Here is a 19,693-nt window from a genome sequence, read left to right as displayed (position 1 = left end):
ATTTACATCAGATATAAATAGATTTACTTTTTTTTTTTTTTTTTTTTTTTTTTTTTTTTTTAAGGAGGAAGTTAATGTTTCACATTTAAAGTGATTAAAGAGTGCAAGTTTCCATATCACATCGAACATCTCTCTTCTAGAATAATTTTCGTTATAAATGACAAGTTCCAGAGATTTGAAGGATATTTCTGTAATAAATTAGTGTCACCGTGGTATGAACGCGAATTGCACAAAAAGCTTGAAGAGAAGGGGGAAGCGGGAACAGGTGGTTCTTACAAGACATGATTGCACAATGTGTATAGACAAGAGCAACATATCCATGTGTGAGTCATACAAGGATTCTACAACACGACAGATCGAAAAGCTGTGCATAAAATCAACATAAGGAAAACACGATTTAAAAATAGTTGACCACGTGACAATTGACCATATAGGTTGAAGACATATATTTTGCTTAGCAATGATCCGTTTTTAGTTGTCCTAAATAATCCCTATAAATAGCCTGAAATAAGGAAAATTTTTAGAGGAAAATTCATATTACCACATCCTTTGGCGCTGCGATTTCATTATCTGTGATTGTGGTCGATTGTATGCAGTGTGTGCAGTTAACATACTCTAGCGTTGATAGCTGACAGCTGCGCATACGCTGATCTGTTCGTTCGAAGGAGACCTTGTTGTATTGAGGAGCATGGGTAAGTAATAAAAACAGATTTTATGATTCCTTGTCAACTCTATAACTATAGTGTGAACACTTTTGTTGCATTTGTCTTTCATCAAGTAAAAAACGGTAGAAGTTTCACACTGAAGCTTAATTTTATCATAAGTTTAATTGTTCTTCTTTTGAATCAAATAATTAAGAGTCTTCATCCCGGCGAAATTAAAATACCGCTAATTTTACAGTAATTATGTGATATCTTCAAATAGATACAACATAATTGAAATATGGAACAAGAGCGCCCTAGACAATATTATTTTGCGTGAGGTACCGTTATCACAAATCACCTAGTGGCTTTCTGTTTTCAGCTGTTTAGAAACGCGAAAATAAATGCCGATAATCAAAATGGCTCGAAATCGAAAGCAGATAAGTGAGTCGTGATAACGGTTTCTCATGTAAAATAATATTGTCTAGGGCGCTCTTGTTCCACATTTCGATTATCTTTTATCTATTTGGAGATAAAAGAAACTGTAAAATTAGCGGTATTTTAATTTCGCCGGGATGAAGACTCTTAACACGAGTATAAGCATTCCTCTACAGTTCGTCTCAACATATACAGAGTGTTTCAAAAGAACATACACAACGTTTGGGAAGTATTCCTGACACCAGGATAAGACAAAAAGTACAGACCAACCTGAGTGTACAAATACTTTCTTTGCGAGTTATAGTCTGCCGAAATCATGAAAAAATGAACTTTAAAGACCCATAGCTTTAGAACTATGGCACCTACCGTAGTCGGGTCAAGACTTCACTTCGGAACTAGTATGTGTCCTATCAAATATGCAAGTATAAGGATCGTACAGTATTTACGCAACAACTTTTATAGAGGTAGTTGGTAAGTACTGCAAATTATATGTCCGTAGCTAAACTCCCTCTATAAAAATTGTTACGTGAGTACTTTAGGATTCTGAAACATGTATTTTTGAATAGCGCACATATTAGTTCGTAAGTGAAGTATTGATCCGACTACGGTAGGTCCCATACTTTTAGAGCTATGGATGGTTAAAGTTTATGGTTTCATGTTTTCGGCAGCCTATAACTCCGAAAGTAAGCATTTGTGCATCCAGGTTGGTCTATACTTTTTGTCTTATCTTGGTGTCAAGAGTCAGCTAACAAACGTTGTCGCTGTTGTTTTGAAACACCCTGTATTTGTGTCTGTATCTGACCAACGATAATTTTTTAAAAAATAACTGTTGCCTACTAGACGATGTGAGACGAAAAATAAAGCTTTCTCATATCTTCTTATAAATTTAAAAAAAAAAAAAAAAAAAAAAAAAAACCTTTCACGAAATGATATCTTTCAGTTCAACATCCCGCGCCTATGCCTGTTAGGCTAAGGAAGACGATGACTAAAACAAGTGAATGATGATGGAAGAATTGGTGGAAATAGGAAGTGGGAGGAAACCCATGGACACGATGATGTTCACCACAAACCGGTGATCGAACCAGAGAGCCCACACACCAGAATTAAGTGCTTTACCACTGAGCCACCATACGTCTACTTTCTTAATGTCAATTAGGCTTGTTCCTCCTTGTTCTCTTAGGATATTTACTCTTTGTGTAACACTGTGTGTATAATGAGCTCTGTGTTTCGTTAATGTTGTTCGTGTTAGCTTATTGAAGCTGTTCGTTCGATATTCAATGAGCTTCGAAACACAAGGAAGTATTGTGGTGAAATATATAGGGTGTCCCATAAAAAACACAACTTTTAAGTGCATAATAATATACAAATTTATTGATAAAATTAAGTAGTGTACATAATACATATTTACGTACTGTATCTTTGCAGTGTACGCTACCTGTGATTATGTATGAAATATGATATCACTCAAATGCTCTCCAGGACACTCTGCAGACACACACTCCTTCTTTGGATGAAATTTTCCATAATTTTTCGGCATACTTGCACCGCTAGTTCTGAAATTGCACTCCGAATCTCGGCTTTGAACTCTGAAAGTGATTGTTGTTTGTTGGTGTGCACACGAGATTTGAAATACTCTCACATAAAGAAATCACATCGTGTCAAATCACAGGATGTGGGTGACCAATTCAAGTCACCGTTGTGAGAAATCACCTGGCCAGAGAACGTCTCTCCATTCCTACCCGTACAGAAATCAGATGATCATGTTCTGTTTGGCGCTCTGTGGCCACTAACCACAAAGACAACAAATGACAATTGTGTAACGTTCAGTGCTGCCAACATACTAGAACAGAAATGGAGAGCTTTATTAAAAGTTGTGTTCTTTGTGGAGCACCGTTTTATCTAGTCTACGGAGCAAATTTGATTTTAAAAATGAACATCAATATTGAGAATCGAGACGAGACGAGAGATTTCTCGTAATTTCTCGTCTCTCGGGCAACACTACTTAAAATTCATCTGATTTTAACGAAACTTGGCACCGACTGTCCTCCATCTTATCGCTGAGTTTGAGATTCGTCAAGAATAAGGGAATTAAGTTTCCTAGTTGGAAATTCGCAGATGCACTTAATGCTTCTCGAGAAGATCACATACAATATTTTTCAATTGTATTGAAAAAACGAAAAGACAATGAAAATGCATCAAGATTATTGAAAGTAAGAGAGGTACTGCGCAGGCCGGTAGCCAGCCCAAAAATGTAGGGGGGGGGGGTCGATCCAACCATATTATATTTCATCACTATATTATAGTACATTTACGGTGGCTCAGTGTTAAAACGCGTATCTCTGATTCCTGGAATCCCTTGTTCGATCTCGGCCAAGTAAATTTTTGGTGGACATCATCGAGTCCGTGGGTTTTCTCGGGGTACTCCCGTTTCCTCCCACATTCCTATTTTACTGGTTCTTCTCACATTCACTTGCCTTAATCATCCGTCTCCCTTAACCTTAAGGGCAAAAAACTTGGGAAGTTAAACTGCATTTTTTGGATCAAAATATCTAATATATTTCAATCATTTTTTTGTATGTATTATATCTGGAGAACTACATATAGTGTAGCCAAACCCAAACTATTACTTAACTTAGTATGATGTGCTTATTCCGTAAAAAAAAGTACGAAAACTTGATTTAGGGGCTGTCCAAAAATTTTGTGACCCCTGATCCAAGAACAAATTCTTGGCCAAGATCGCAATCTTTTGATCCATTTTTTGGATCATTCCTATTTTTTTTTTAAAAAAATGGATGCAACGGAAATCAACCAATTCCGGTTTTAACATTGAGCGAAAACGGTAATAGATAGCGAAAAGCGGTTTCCTGCTTTTAATTAAGCGTTCCAAAAATATATTTCCTCTCTTTCTTTAATTCTGTACTAAATTCACTAAAATTTTCTAGATCAATATTAATCTGCATAGAGCAGAAATTTTTGAATCTAATAAACGTTCTAAAAACAGCTACCATCTTTATGTTAGTCCTGTATTCAAACCGAAAGAGGTAGAATCCAACCACTTCCAGCTTTAACGAGTTGAGTTGATTTTGAGTTTAACGTCCCTTTCAGCAGTGAGGCGATATGAGACGGACTTCCAGATTTAGCGTTGATAGCCATAATCTAAAAACGAAAAGTGATTGTCTGTAATCAATTAAGCCGCCAAAAATTATATTCCATCTCCATTCTAATCTGTTTACTAAAACCGGAAGTAGTAGCAACCTACTACTACACTTCAGATTCAATATTAGTTGGGAAAATACCACGATATACAATTCAAACTCCTTCACTTGCTGTACACGTGACACAGCTGCTTCTTTAAAGTTTAAAAAAAAACACTCATTTTGATAATATCTAATAATTAGAGACTTTGTGTCTCATCGTATTTCAAGTATTGACTACGGCCCGCTTACCTTGAGTTCTTGATTCCTTGAAAACCGGCAGAGCAATACTTTTGAAGCGTTCACAGAAACTACTACAGTAAAATTTCTGAATAACGGACACCGTCGGAACATGTTTCTTTATTGAAAAAACGAAAATCGCCCCGTTAAAATATCTATGAAACTTTCACATTTAGTGATCACACTACTTTCAGAATAGAAAAGTCATATCCCTCACACTTTATAGTTGTAAAAGTATTATTATTATAAAAGCAGCATACTATGCCTCTACCAAAGTATACCTTTTCTTAATCAGTAATTGTTTCTTATCACTTGCAATGATCACTTGACTGTGTGGTGTTGCGACAATTGCAACCAGCGACAATTGCGATCATCTGAAAGTGTCAAAATATCTCTTAATGAGATCCCATAATTTAAAAAGTATTATTATTATTTATATTAGTTATTATTATTATTATTATTATTATTATTATTATTATTATTATTATTATTATTATTATTATTATTATTATTATTATTATTATTATTATTTATAGGCGTAGCAAAATTAATAATAAGATACCAATCTCTCACACTTTTTCTAGGCTTGAGACTAGCAAAATCCGAGAAATCCGAGTTAATACGCAACTAGTTTGATTTGTTTGAAACCAGTGTTATCTTTTCACTTTGTGGTCTTTTGTTTAACATGTATTTATCTAGTACTGTTATTATATACCTAGCGAACAATGAGGTATCAGCAATCGAAGGCGTTGTGCCATATGCGCCATCAATTTCGCTTGAAATTGTCCATTAATACAATGCTTCAGCATAGGCTAAAGCTCTCAAGCGTTTTCTAAGATTATCAGTTACTTCATAGTTCGTAGTTCTGAACAAATTTCACAATTCTGTCACCAATCTATCTGTAGGTGTCATTTGTTTTCTTTTCATCACTTTTACGTTAAGAGTCTTCATCCAGGCGAAATTAAAATACCGCTAATTTTACAGTAATTATGTGATATCTTCAAATAGATAAAAGATAATTGAAATATGGAACAAGAGCGCTCTAGACAATATTATTTTGCGTGAGGTACCGTTATCACAAGTCACCTAGTGTCTTTCCGTTTTCAGCTGTTTAGAAACGCGAAAATAAATGCCGATTTTCAAAATGGCTCGAAATCGAAAGCAGATAAGTGAGTCGTGATAACGGTTTCTCATGTAAAATAATATTGTCTAGGGCGCTCTTGTTCAACATTTCGATTATCTATTATCTATTTGAAGATATCACATAATTACTGTAAAATTAACGATATTTTAATTTCACCGGGATGAAGACTCTTAAGGAGAAATTACTCTGAAAAAACTTTTAGAATGCAATAGCATTATATAAATGAAATTAGTTGAACAATCAAGAAAGTCATAAAACAATGTTTGTAGCTGATTTGCATCAGAAATAACTAATTACTTAAAGGATAATTAGTAGTTAATTAGTTTTTTTTTTCAAATTCATGTTCTACTCATCAACGTGACAAATAAAGAAAAGAATAACTCATAACAAATCATTTAGTGTACCTTTTACTTTCAAATAAATATTTTATATCCTGTTCAGTGGTTTTAATAAAAAGCTTTAAATGTGAATGTGTGCAGTCAAAATATTGCGAAGTTGTGTAGTACTGAGTAAGAATCACTTTTAATTGATCTTTTAAGACATATAATCAACACGTATTTGCATAATAACGTGTTGCAATATAAAGTGAAACTTTGGAAAGCGTTTAGTAATATTTGCTCTTGGTTTGTCTATGGTTCGAGAAATGTATCAATTCGTTCCATAACTTGTAAATGTTTAGTTTTGCCGTTTGTACAGTGGCGCCGCCCATCTGTCAATGCGTGAACTTCGTCGCATGAGAACCAGAGGGACGTAACTCCAAAAATGAAGTTTTCATTTTCTTCATGTTTGGGCATAATTTTGAAAGCCCCACTTGTTGTAAATAGAACCTAACGCCATCTGTTCTCTTTGCAATTTTGAGTTTTACGTCCCACGTTTATGCCGGTTAGGCTAAAGGAGACGGTGATGATGAGAGATGAATGAAATTGTAGAATGAAGAAAGTGGCAGGAAACGGGAGAATCGCGAGAAAACTCACGCACACGGTGTTTGTCCACCACAAAGTTCACTTGGCGGGAGCAGGGTTTGAACCCGGGACCCCAAGCACCAGAGGTGAACGCTCTACCAGTGACCCACCGCAGCTCTAGGAACTGACTGAATCACCGGAATAATTGAAATAATTGAATCGGAAATACTGTATTCTGAATGAATGCAATCGTGAACGGAATTATCAATTTATTCTAGACAAGTATACAGCATTTCATTGTTGAAAATAATATCTTTTTAAATGCAACTTTAAATTGATACGCTGAGCAAACTGAAATCTACATTAACATTGTTTTAAGAGGGTGAAATTATTTGGTTTGACTCGAAAGCAAATCGAATGATTACCTACGATGAACTACCCATCCAATAATGTTCATAAACACTAACATGTCCCAGCCTGATATAAAACATTGCATTCGTGCTTTTTGCTTCAGATTTGAGGCAGGAAATCAAATGTCAAACCCTCTTTTGGGGTTTCCCAAACAATGAATTTGTTTTATTATTAAACTATTCTACGCCATTATGAGTTCGGTGTTTCCGCTGATTGGAAATTCCCATTAGTAGGACACTGTTAAAAATACTTTCTTAAATCTGAAAACTGTTTCTTATCTGTGCACCGAGAATATCTTTTCTTAGAAACAAAGAGTTTGAAATTCTCATTAATGAGAACTGAAGAAAAGTAGATAAGGTTGTATAAAGTGAAACGAGAAAATATACTGTTATTTTCCTCATGAATGAGAATTGACAAATCTTATTTCTAAGAAAATACTGTCTCGGTGCACAGATAAGAAACGGTTTCTCAAATTTAAGAAATTATTATTTTTTTTTTACAATGAAGCTTCACTATGGTTGATTAAAAAGCCTTTATTTACGTCCTGTGATTTCAAGAAAACCAAAGCTGTAGGCCTACGTATTTGAATTATCAGCCATATTTCTTCGTCAGACACGGACTAAGTTTTGTACCTGCCTCCATAACTAACTAACTAACTAACTAACTCTATGGCCTATGGAACCCGGGGGTTCAATGCCGCGTTCACAAAAGCTCTCCACTGACTTCTATCCTTAGCTAATTGGATCCAGTTTCTACTTTGTATTCCTATCTCTGCGAGATCCATCTTAATATTGTCCTCCCATCTGCGCCTAGGTATTCCTAATGGTCGTTTTCCTATGGGTCTACCAGTCAAGACTTTGAAAGCGTTTCTACTTTCTTCCATTCTAGCTACATGACCTGCCCATCTAAGCCTCCTAGACTTGACGACCCTAACAATGTTGAGTTAACCGTATAAATTATGTAGTTCCTCGTTATGAAGTTTCCGCCATTCCCCATTCCCGTTCCTCTTGGGTCCGAATATTCGTTTCAGGATCTTGTTCTCAAATACTTTCAGTCTATGTTCTTCCCTCAGAGTAAGCGACCATGTTTCGCCTCCATAACTACTTCATATGAAAAAAAAAAAAACATTCACATGAATTAATTGAAACACTTCTCCTAATGTTAATATGGCAGCTGCTTCGCAATTAGAATCAAATATCTGTTGATTCACACACAACAAATAACATAAGTAACACATTGTGCTGTCGTAATTCTTTGTCATTGTTGTATACCTTAATGTGAGTAATGTTCTCACCAAACATTCTTCGGATAGTTTTTAGACTAGATTTAAAATTAGCGTTGTCCAGGGGACGAGACGAGACCACAAGTAAAGTTTTCTCGTCTCGTCTCGAATATTTTTCATCCCATTGTTGATATTTATTTACAAAATTTACTCCCTGATTTTTTCTTAATTTCATCTTGAAATAATTAAGATCTTTCCGCTTCTCGAGACGCTCACGGAAGATGTTATACAGCAACATATACACCATATTTATTATTGAAGTCAGTGGCGCATTTACGTTTTTGTTTCGGGGGGGCTTTGCTAACTTTTGGGGGGGATTTGCCTGGAAATGTGAAAATTCAGCAAGATATTTCATTTACTTTACTATAGTAAGTAAGATTTCGGGGGGCTTAAGCCCGGAAGCCTCCCCCCTAAATACGCCACTGATTGAAGTGCATTGTGTAATGACTTTTGTATTTTTAGAAGTTGATAAATACTCTTCACTGTGTTCGTACAATCCCTTTATCAGCTTATAATTTTCATATTAAGAATCATGTAGCACTTAAATCGTGTTTGATATCTCTAACACTAACTAATCTAACGAATCTAACACTTGGGTGAACTAGCATTGTCCATGGAACTCAATAGATTTCTCGTCTGATTTCGAAATTGTAAATGCACTTCTCGTCTCGTTTTCGAGACCATAAACCAGAGACGAGATTTAAAAAAAAAAAAAATTTAAAATATTAATTCTAAATTTCATACAAACAAATTAAATGCTTAACAACTTGGTAACAATAATCACAGCTCATATTTTTGAAGTTACTTTCGAAATAAAATGATCGTAATTGTCTTTGATTATTATATAATTAACAATAGCTTCATATCGCAATTGTGAGATATGTGTCGACTACGTGTATTGCCTCAGTAATCAAGAATTAAACGAACTCTAAAAAAATTAATTAAAATTATAAATTGTACCTCTTCTTATCAGATCTTACCAGGAGTGTGTAAATTGATATATGGGATCCTAGAGGCTCCACCTTCCTGGCAAAATTATATCCTTCGTGAAGATGAAAATATTCATCCTTAGCAAGGATAACATCTCATTTATCAGCGTTTTCGCAATCATTAGAATCAAACACTTTTGTTTTCTGAAATATTTAGTTACTCATGCGGAAAAGACATTCTTTTGTCAGGAGCAAGCTAAAGAGGTTTGAATGGGGTGCCAAATATGTAGGTCAGTAAGTTCTGGAAAAATATCCTTGTATGCTGTGAGGTACCTTGTGATTACGGGGGGGGGGGCCAGTGGTAGAGGGCATGGAGCCCCTGGTTCGATCCCAGCTCGCGCCAAGTGGACTTTGTGATGGACAAGCACTGTGGGCGTTTGTTTCCTTGGAGTTCTCCCGTTTCCTCCTATTTTATTCATTCCACAATTGTATTAATTTCTAATCAGCGTTCACCTCCTGCGCGTGGGGTCCCTGGTTCGATCCCAGCTCGTACCGTGTGGATTTTTCGATGAACAAACATCGTGCTCGTGAATTTTCTCGGGGTTCTCCCGTATCCTCCCACTTTCTTCATTTCTCCATTTCATTCATTTCTCATCTTCACCGTCTCCTTTAGCCTAACCGGCATAACCGTGGGACGTAAAACTCAAAAATTTCATTTTCATTTTTCCTTATGATTATGTGAATAGCATACACGTCTCTAATGTGGGAGACCAGGGTTTGATTCCCCACGGGAGCACATGTACTTCGGATCCCACGTTAAGCTATAGGTCCACGTCTCATATAGCCTCGCTGCTGAACGGGACCCTAAACTCAAGACCAATAGAAGACAGCATATGTATTTGTGATTCCTGGGTGCGTAAATGGGTGAAATTCGTCTTCTTGTTTTTGTCTATCTTTTATCACTTACGTCGGATCGAAGTTTCTGACGAGTCTTCTGTACAAACCATTTTTCCGAATCCCCCCCCCTGCTACGCCTTTTCCCCTAAAGTCATTCTTAACCATGTCCACTTGTGGATGTCCCTCTACTTCTCTTCCCATTCACTTCCATTGGAATCACTTTTCAGACCACGTACTCGTTTGTTGTTCTCATTAGAAGTCCATACCTCTACAGTTTTCCTTCTAGGATCTTCTTAGATATACGTATGTATAATCTTGGTTGTTCCACTTACATTCTCATTCTTTACTCTGTCTCTTCTTGTTATTCCACACATCCAGCGCACCACACTCTCATTTAGATAACGAGTGAAATTCACATTCCTCCTTTTGAAAAAATATTCAGTTTGAAGTCTGAATGCGTTTTAAGACGCCAAGTCTGGATGACTTTTGGGTTGGGACCATTATATGGAACATCCTACGAAAATCGTAAATGTTGTAGAGGCAGAAGACGTGTTGGATGCCGAAAAGTATTTTAACTCAACGCTTAAAAGTGTTTTTACTTTTTAATTCAAAACCTAAAAGTGTTTACTTTTTAACTCAAAGTCTACAATTATTTTCTTTTCAATTCAAATTCAACCTAAAAATATTTTCTTTTAACTCAAAGCCTACAAGATTTTTATCTTTTTAACTCAAAGACTAAAAGTGTTTTCTTTTTAACTAAATGCCTTAAAGTGTTTTGTTTCCAACTAAAAGTCTGAAAGTTTTATCTTTTTGACTCAAAGTCTAAAAATATTTTCTTTTCAACTCAAAGCCAGCCTACTCAAAGTTTAAAAGTGTTTTCTTGTTAACTCGAAGCTTAAAGCTGTTTTCTTGTTAACTCAAAGCCTAAAAGTATTTTCTCTTTAACTCAAAGCTTAAAAGTATTTTCTTTTTAATTCAAAGCCTAAAAGTGCTTTCTTTTTAACGCTAAGAATTATAAGCAACTAAAATAATTAAAAATATAAGCTCTTGTAGACAAAAGGAATCACACTTTAGAAGTTTCAATTTCGTCTGGTAGATGTCATTCGCTGGAGATTATCTCCTGCCATCTAACGGCGAGATGTGTAACTTCTACTTCTTTTGTTTTAATAGTAGAAAGTGGGATATGTTTAGGTACCGTTGATGTCACCGTTACCCCCAAAAATGTCGGTCAGGTAGTCGCTATAGCTGCATATTTTAGAAAATAAAATTTAAAGCTTCTCTTTTATTTAACAGTTGTAGCGTGGAGTAACGACAAACCTATGTGACCGCTACCGGTTAAAATACTAACGGACTCGCCGGTGATAATCGCTTTCCCTACCTATTGCGAGAAATAGAATGCTAGAAATATCTTCCGTTCAAGAGTCCATCTGTGGAGTAACGGACGGATGTGTATGTATTAACATTACAACATTGTCTCACTTGTGTGATCCTAATAAATTATGTTAAGGAAACAAATTATCTAATAAATTATTTTTCCTAATAAATTATAATAAGGAAACAAATTACCTAATAAATAGTATTTCCAAATAAATTATATTAGGAACAAATTACCAAATAAACTATATTCCCAATAAATTATATTAAGGGAACAAATTACCTAATAAATTATATTTGCTAATAAGTATATTAAAGGCACAAATTACCTAATAAATTATATTTTATTTATAAATTATATTAAGGGAACAAATTACCTAATAACTTATATTTTCCAATAAAAAATTATTTTTCAGGGGAACAGATTACTTAATAAATTATAATTCTAATAAATTATATTAAGGAAACAAATTACCTAATAAACTATACTAAGGGAACATATTATCTAATAAATTATATTTCCTAATAAATTATATTTCTTAATAAATTATATTAAGGGAACATGTTCCTAATAAACTATATTTCCTAATAAATTGCGTTAAGGGAACGAATTACCTAATAAATTATATTAAAGATACAAATTACCTAATAAATTATATTTCCTAATAAATTATATGAAGGGAACAAATTACCTAATAAATTATATATTCTAATAAATTTTATTAAGGGGCCATATTACCTAAGAAATTATATGAAGTGAACAAATTACCTAATAACTCATATTTCCTAATAAATTATATAAGCGAACAAATTGCCTAATAAATTATACCAGGGAAAAAAATTCCTAGTAAATTATATTAGGGGAAAATTACCTAACAACATTATATTTCCAAATAAATTGTAGTAAGGAAACAATAGTAAGACTATTCAAATTACCTAATAAACTATATTTACTAATAAATTATATTAGGAGATCAAATTACTTATTAAATTATATTAAGGAAACAAATTACGTAACAAATTATATTTCGTAATTAATTATATTAAGGGAACAAATTATCTAATAAATTTTATTTCCTAATAAATTATATTAAGGGAACATGTAACCTAATAAATTATATTTCCTCGAATCAAGTTTTGATGCTGAAACGGAACTGTTTATTTCAACAAATGACATGACTTCCAACTTACATTCAGTCACAATAACTTTAAGATATCCTGAAAGGGCCATTACGGAATGTCCTGACAAGATCCTAAATGTCTCAGGAACAGCTATGAGACATCCCGTGGACATGTACTGTGTGAGTCATTATCATATGTAATATTTTAAAGTGAATATGTTAATGATTAATCCATTTGTAGATGATATACTAAATGATTTATTTGTTTCTAGGTGCAACAAAGAAACTGGCTGTCTGCGTCCTGGTGTTATGCATTTGTGCAGTGACTCTAGCGGCAGTTGGCTGTAAGTGTTTTTGCTTTCCAGGAGTTAATTTAGATGTATCCTTTATTTATAACATATTTTATTTTCATTTTACCTACAGAAGAGCCAGTAGAGGAAGGTCTCTGACAGCTCGCAGCGGTGTTGCCAGTACTCAGTTGTTAAGACTTTTTCGGTGCAAATGTCAGTTTTGTTAATGCTGTGGAACAGAGTGTCCGTGAATAGTAACACCAGCACCAAAGTAAAGGGTGCATTTTCGCTCCACACGTGATAAGAACTTTCAGGGATTATCTTCTGATGGCTCCTCTATAGTAATTGTATAAATATACACTATACAGTAGAATCTCGATACTTTTGAGTTGCGTGGGTCCAAGGCTCTCTCGTATTATAGGAAATACGAATGGAGTGGAGAGAAAGTCCAAATGTTTCATTTCTCAGATTTATACGAATCCACTACACTTTTTAAAATGTACTTATCGTTACAATCGACGAGTGTAATTAACACATCATTACACGTCTCCTGTTCTCTATAATGTATATTTTTCTTTGTTTCCTTCTTTCTTTTCTTTGTTTTCACTGGAAGCACGGTGATTCAGTGCTAGAGCGCTTGTTTTAACTCCGTGTTCCCTGGTTCGATCCCAACTTAGTAAGTTTATGGTGGACAACATCGTGTCCTTGGTTCTTAGGTTCTTAGTTGGAAATGACTGGTGTAAATCATAGTTTCTCAACCTGTAGTATGTGACACTGGAGGGTCACGAGTTGCTTTTGGGTGGTACGCATGACTTATGATGGTACGCCATCGGAAAAGGTTGCGAAATTCTAATCTAAACTAATTTGGCACAAACACACCTTAACATTGTCATACTGTCCACAGAACTACCAATGTTAATGAAGCAAACGTCGTGTAGTTGATTCATAACATATTTTGTACGGTGGTAATTTTATAGCTTCGCCTCAGTCTGATTTCTAAACATTCTGTAACTTCGCTTAGAAACCAAGGATGTTATAAAATACAGGATCTGCCCTAATTCAATGAAGCCAAAAAACAATCTACCATCGACACGTCTGATTGGCTACTCTCGTTTCCGCCATGAATGTTGGCTCAAAATATTGCAATCTTAGTGGGCGGAGTGTGGGGGTGGTGAAACTGTGACGTATGGCTTCATGATTTTGTTATAAAGGCATATCCTCTATTTTATAATATCCTTGTTAGGAACACACTTTTCTTAATTGTTTGCAGTCATCTTTTTTCAACCAAAAAGCCGAGCTAGAAATTACTGTAGTACAAAACATAAAGGGAGTGCGTGTCCCACAAACATTCAGGTCTTGATGGCAGAGTAAAGAAAGAGGAACCATATTGAAATTATTGTACTACGTACGCAACTGTCCAAGTAGCGAGAAAGCTTTCGGTCAGTTGGCGCGTAGTTGGCTTTTGGCTTTTGGCTTTCTACGCTTGCCCTTTCAACGCGTGCTTTCGTACAATCTGCCTTTCGCTGAACTTCCAAGCGATAATTGAGATCCTTCGCAGAGCGTAATAGCATCACTGGCCGTTCATTGGCTATTGACTAGCCGCCAGCGTAAAATGCTTTCGTCAAGCTTGAATGGATCACTGAATGCAAAGTTGCCCTCATGTAACTTCGTTACTGGAATCCAGCCTGCGGCATACTTGCAGTCAAGCCGGATGCAAGCTTGCCGACTTCCAATGCAAGCTTAAAGCAAGCGGTTTGCAAGTAGTTTCTGCTACTAGGGTGTTCATTATTATAGGATAGGGTCATGGGATTGTTTCTGTTGCGATAAACCTACTTGTTCCTGTAGAGATAGAGTTAATAGTTTATGGAAATCACATAGTGTGGTTACAAATTTAATCCATATTTTAAATACAGTGCATATTGATATTGATATGTTTTTTTTTTTTATTTTCAGCAAAACCGGGCTCTTGTCCCCCACCTTCCTACAACACGGGAGGCTTCAACACCTGCTACAGTGACTTTGAATGCCCTACAAACCAGAAATGCTGCCCTAACTCACGAGGAACCAAATCTTGCATCAGTCCAAGAAGTATTGGATAAAAGACATTACTTATTTTGTATTTCCAATGCTATATCCACGAGATGTTGAACCGTTTGCACACAAAACTGATCAGTAACAACTCTTTGATTTCTTTGGTCTGCACTCAAATTATTACTGCTTCGAAATGACAGATTGTGAAATGTGTGCTATTTACAAATAATAATAACAAAATACCACTTTCATTTTCTTTCTTTCTTCCTACCTAGATCTTGAAATTCATATTTCTTTTCTTTCTTTTAAATCTGCTGTGCTATCATACTCAGGGCCGGATCTACCATATGTGCAACACGTACATTTGCACGGGGCAGCAAGGTTCGAGGGTCGGCAAAATCTGTCATAACTATATTATTTAAAATATTTCTTGTTGGAAACAGACTTGATGATAATTGTACTTAATTTTTACTAAGTTAATTGTACTTAAATTCGTATATTACATTCATAAATCATGTTTAGGTCGCATTATTTTAAGATCACATGGACAGAATTAAGGAAAATTGTCAAACAAATGCCAGCATGAATTAGATCTATTTGATTGTTGTCAAATACAAGAACTCAATTCTCGAACACCTGTTGCACTTAGTTAGTTATTACAGTTCTGTTATGAAAACTTGTCTTGTCTTTATCGCAAAAAGTTCCTTATCATTGAGGGTGGAAACAAGTTTTTCTTTTTTAAATATAGATATAGAAGGAAAATCAAGAAATAAAGATTAAAAAGCTAGTTGCACTGGAATTGAAAACTGATATACTGAAATTGAAGCTCGATATTGAATTCTATATTAATAATAATAATAATAAAAAAAGATTACCATATTCCCTCTGTAGGTGTGTTTGCTTTATCTTACACTAACATAATACATTATTATTTAAAGAAAAAGACAAATACAGCGAAATGTTATTTATAGTGTTTGGATCTTTCTGAGTGCAAGTGCACTTTCCCTCCTCTTCGATGTTCATGATGTGCTAGCATACTTAAAGTCGGGGCTTTTAAGATTTGTTCTTTCTGCTTTACTTCATGAATCTTGAAACCGCCAGTAATAAGTTGCTCCTACTTCGTAATTCCATATTTTACAGTGTGAGCGTTAATATAACCTGCAGTTAGAAGAGTTGAGAACGACTTACTTTCTGTATTTTTATTTATTTGCTTAATTGTATAAGAAGAGAGTAAACATCATTTGTTTAAATTTTATATAAAGCTTTGAAATAATTGAACCCTTTCCTTAACATCTTACGACTATGCACCAATGTTACGGAAGACGATGATGATGAGATGAATGATAATGGTTTTAATGACACGGGAAAATCCCGAGAGAAACCACAAACACAGTACATGTCCACTACAAAGAACATTTGGAGGAAGCTGGAATCGAACCAAGGATCCCATACGCCAAAGATGAGCGATTTACTATTGAACCACCGTGATTCGCTTCTTTCTTAAGAAACAAAACTTAAAACATTTAATTTCTCTTGCATTTTTTATCAAGTTCAAAGGCACGCTTTTCGCTGAAATCCAGAACTCATATGCAGTTGCCTTGATCTTTACTGTATTCCACAACAGCTAACATCTTAACTCTCATAGAGTGACGTAAAATAATTCGAACTAAAACAATACTTTTACTACGATGGTAAAATAATGACGTCCTGTAAATTATTTGCAAGGCAATATTTCTGGATTACATACCAATTATTGCAGCGAGTAATACGTCACGGTCTATTTCCGCTTTCGCTTTTTTTTAATTAGCAGTTTTTGCAAAGTATAGGAATTTTTTTGCAATGAAATATGAGTTATCTTGGCATTGTCAATATATTTTTGTTTGTTTTGCTATTAAGCTACGTGTACACTAATCAAGAAAGTTTGTAAAGATTCTGCATGAACAAACTCTTTCATAAGCCTGTGTAATTGACTGAAGCTGTGCGACAAAATATTTTAAGTATTGCAGATTTCCAGCAAACGAAGGAAACCAATAGATAATAGGCCAAAGAAAAGGAATCAAGTCATCAGCAACAGGTAGTATGTAACTATGAAGCTAGAGCGGATCCAGGGGGCCGATCGCCTCCTTTAGAAGAGGAAACTTACTTATTTTATATTTAAATAAAACCCATCCTAGAATTTGGAGCTCTTAAAAGTAGCTCTAAGTAGCAGTATTACAACGCCTACCCCCCCCCCCCCAGAAGTCCGTCCTGCATCCGACCCTGCTATGAAGAAGAGCAATACAAGCAGTAACGAACATACTGACTTACAGAGTGGATCACTTTAACTTGACGCACGCTTATGCGTAACTTCGATACAGTGTTGCCAAGAGGTTGACAGAAAGAGTCGCAAAATAAGAGATCGGTTGCCTCTAATTTTGGGTGAAAAGTATCTTAAAAAAGAATAGTGAAATTCGTTGTCTATATGTATTATTTTAAACTTTCAAATGTAATTTATATGTTTTTTACCATATGTTCAAGAAAATCTAGTACTATTCCTACATGTCATCTGCATATATATTTCTTTCTTTCTTTCTCTCTCTCTCTCTCTTTTTTTTTTTTTTTTTTTTTTTTATCGATTAGTTTCGAAGGCTGAACGGAAGATTTGAACAAAACAGCCTAAGATCCAAGAAAAGGATTCAATTCTTAAAACCAGCGTTAAAGAGTATATTCTGCAAAATTTGATTTTAAGACTTGAGTCCTGTTTCTAGATCTCAAGATTCCTTCGTTCAAGTCGTAAGTTCAGCCTTCGAAACTAATCAATTAAAAAAAAAAAAAAAAACTAAAATTTTGGTTGATGCAAATATTCACAAGGGAAAACCATTTGACATGGCACTGTAATATCAACAGATGAACATTCTTGCTAATCCAACACAAAGTTGTAGGCCAATTTTTTAGAAAGGCACTACGTCAAATTATTACGTACTTTAAATTTACATAGTCGTAGAACGTCTATCTGTGGTGCCTTGGTCCCTGGTTCAATCCCAGCTCGCGTCAAATAGGCTTTGTGCTGGTCAAACACCGTGCTCATGAGTTTTCTCGGGGTTCTCCCGTTTCTAATTACATCATTTCAAACATTTCCCATCCTCACAGTCTCCTGTATCCTAGCCGGCATAATTGTGGGACGTAAAACTTAAAGATTTAATTAGGGATGCGCACGAGACGAGTCGAGACAGGATTTTCCTGACAAAATTCGAGTCGAGACACAGTTCTTCCAATAGAAAAATATACATTTTTCGAGTAGAGACATAAATTTTACAGCACATTTTCGAGACGATACAGCCACAAATCTTCTCGTGCGCATCCCTAGATTTAATTTAATTTTTTACATTTACATGTTAAACGAAAAAATACATTACTTCATTTATTATGCAGTGTTGCTAACTAAGGATGCTACAGTATCACAAACATTCAATTTTGGTGCAATTTTTGACAGGTGTGACAGTAAAACTGCAAGGAGGAATATGCTTCAATAACACCTTGAGGTTGAATACTATGATCAAATTATGAAGTATTCGTATGAATGGGAACAAAATTTCAACGAATTAAAAAAAAAAATAAATAAAGGACTTTATTTCGAAAAAACCCTTAAATAAATATTACATGTAAAAAGTTATGTAATTTCCAGCAGATGAAAATATCATAATGTCATTTACAGCAATTTCATATGTCAATTCGGTCCGGAGATATAACATGTGTACTATCGCAATCACTATACTGTTAGGATTAGAGGCGCACCTGAGGGAGTTGGTCCACTGGGTCCAGACACCACCAAAACATCCTGACTCAGCATACATTTGTACAGTTTCTCAATAACATTATACTTGTTTAACAGGGAAATGATTGATGTAGCATGAAATTTTTATCTTACACTTCATCTATACGCTTTTTCATAAAATCAGTCTAGTTCTATCAGTTTTTTTCCCCCCTGAAAATATAGGTGCAAACATTTTACAATTATTTTCCATGTTTTCGTGTACAGAATAATACCCGTTCCGTACTACATAGACGTAGTAGTTTGCAGTATTGGATACCCCAAGAAAGCTTGGACATTCCCAACAAAAATTTCTGGGTACGCACCTGGTTATGATGCATAGGATGGCTTATAAATGCGAAATGTTCAATATAGTTGTTGATTTCGTTTGTTCTTATAATACTGTTTGGTAATTGTAATTTCAACAAGTTTTCGCAATTTTAAACAGTTTTGCACAATTCCACTGTTTATCATATTTCCGGAACGATTTGAGGTATCAAATGGCTTGTAAACGGCAAAATGAAAAATGGAGATGGAATGAAATTTTTAACTTCAGAGTTTCGTTTATTAAGCAGCGAGAATATTGATGGTCATATTTCTTTGTACGAATGTTTCATTAGGACAATACTTAGAGCATGCATTTGCAGGGTGGAACTGCATGAAGTCTCTTGTTCGACCCTCACTGCCGTCAAGTAGGCTTCGTGGATATAGTAGACAAAAAAAACTGAGTGCAGGGTTCTCCCGTTTCCTCCCAGATTCTTCATTCCATCCTTAACATCCATCTCATCATCGTTCCCCTTAGCCTAAGCGTGGGACCAGTGCTTAAAGTGACATCAGATGGGGAACAAATATAACCACTTAGAGCAGCAATTTCGACAGAACTCTAAAGAGCACCTCTACTCCTGACATTTCTGCACCATTTTTGGCGTGAAAAATCTATAGAAAAAGAGAGAGAGGACTAATATGTAAATGTTTTACTCCTCACTATAATCAGCCTAACAGAAATAAT

General features: G+C 35.1%; 1 protein-coding gene across 1 annotated transcript; it reads left to right on the top strand.

Moving 5' to 3' along the window:
* Positions 1-334: 334 nt before the first annotated feature.
* Positions 335-15,139, top strand: LOC145692702 (waprin-like protein). The gene is made up of 3 exons (XM_081768110.1): positions 335-692; positions 12,846-12,917; positions 14,817-15,139. The coding sequence occupies exons 1-3, from the start codon at positions 689-691 to the stop codon at positions 14,960-14,962; spliced, it is 222 nt and encodes a 73-aa protein (XP_081624236.1). The 5' UTR covers positions 335-688; the 3' UTR covers positions 14,963-15,139.
* Positions 15,140-19,693: the final 4,554 nt, after the last annotated feature.

Source organism: Thermobia domestica, chromosome 8 (genome assembly GCF_964235325.1).
Source record: "Thermobia domestica chromosome 8, izTheDome1.hap1.1, whole genome shotgun sequence".
Classification (NCBI taxonomy): domain Eukaryota; kingdom Metazoa; phylum Arthropoda; class Insecta; order Zygentoma; family Lepismatidae; genus Thermobia; species Thermobia domestica.
Note: the sequence above shows the minus strand (reverse complement) of the source record. Positions and strands in the feature narration are given on the sequence as shown.

What these genes read in the sequence shown, in the direction of transcription:
- LOC145692702 (XM_081768110.1), top strand. An exon ending in GACTCTAGCGGCAGTTGGCT is followed by an intron (nt 12,918 to 14,816) that starts GTAAGTGTTTTT and finishes TTTTATTTTCAG; the next exon opens with CAAAACCGGGCTCTTGTCCC.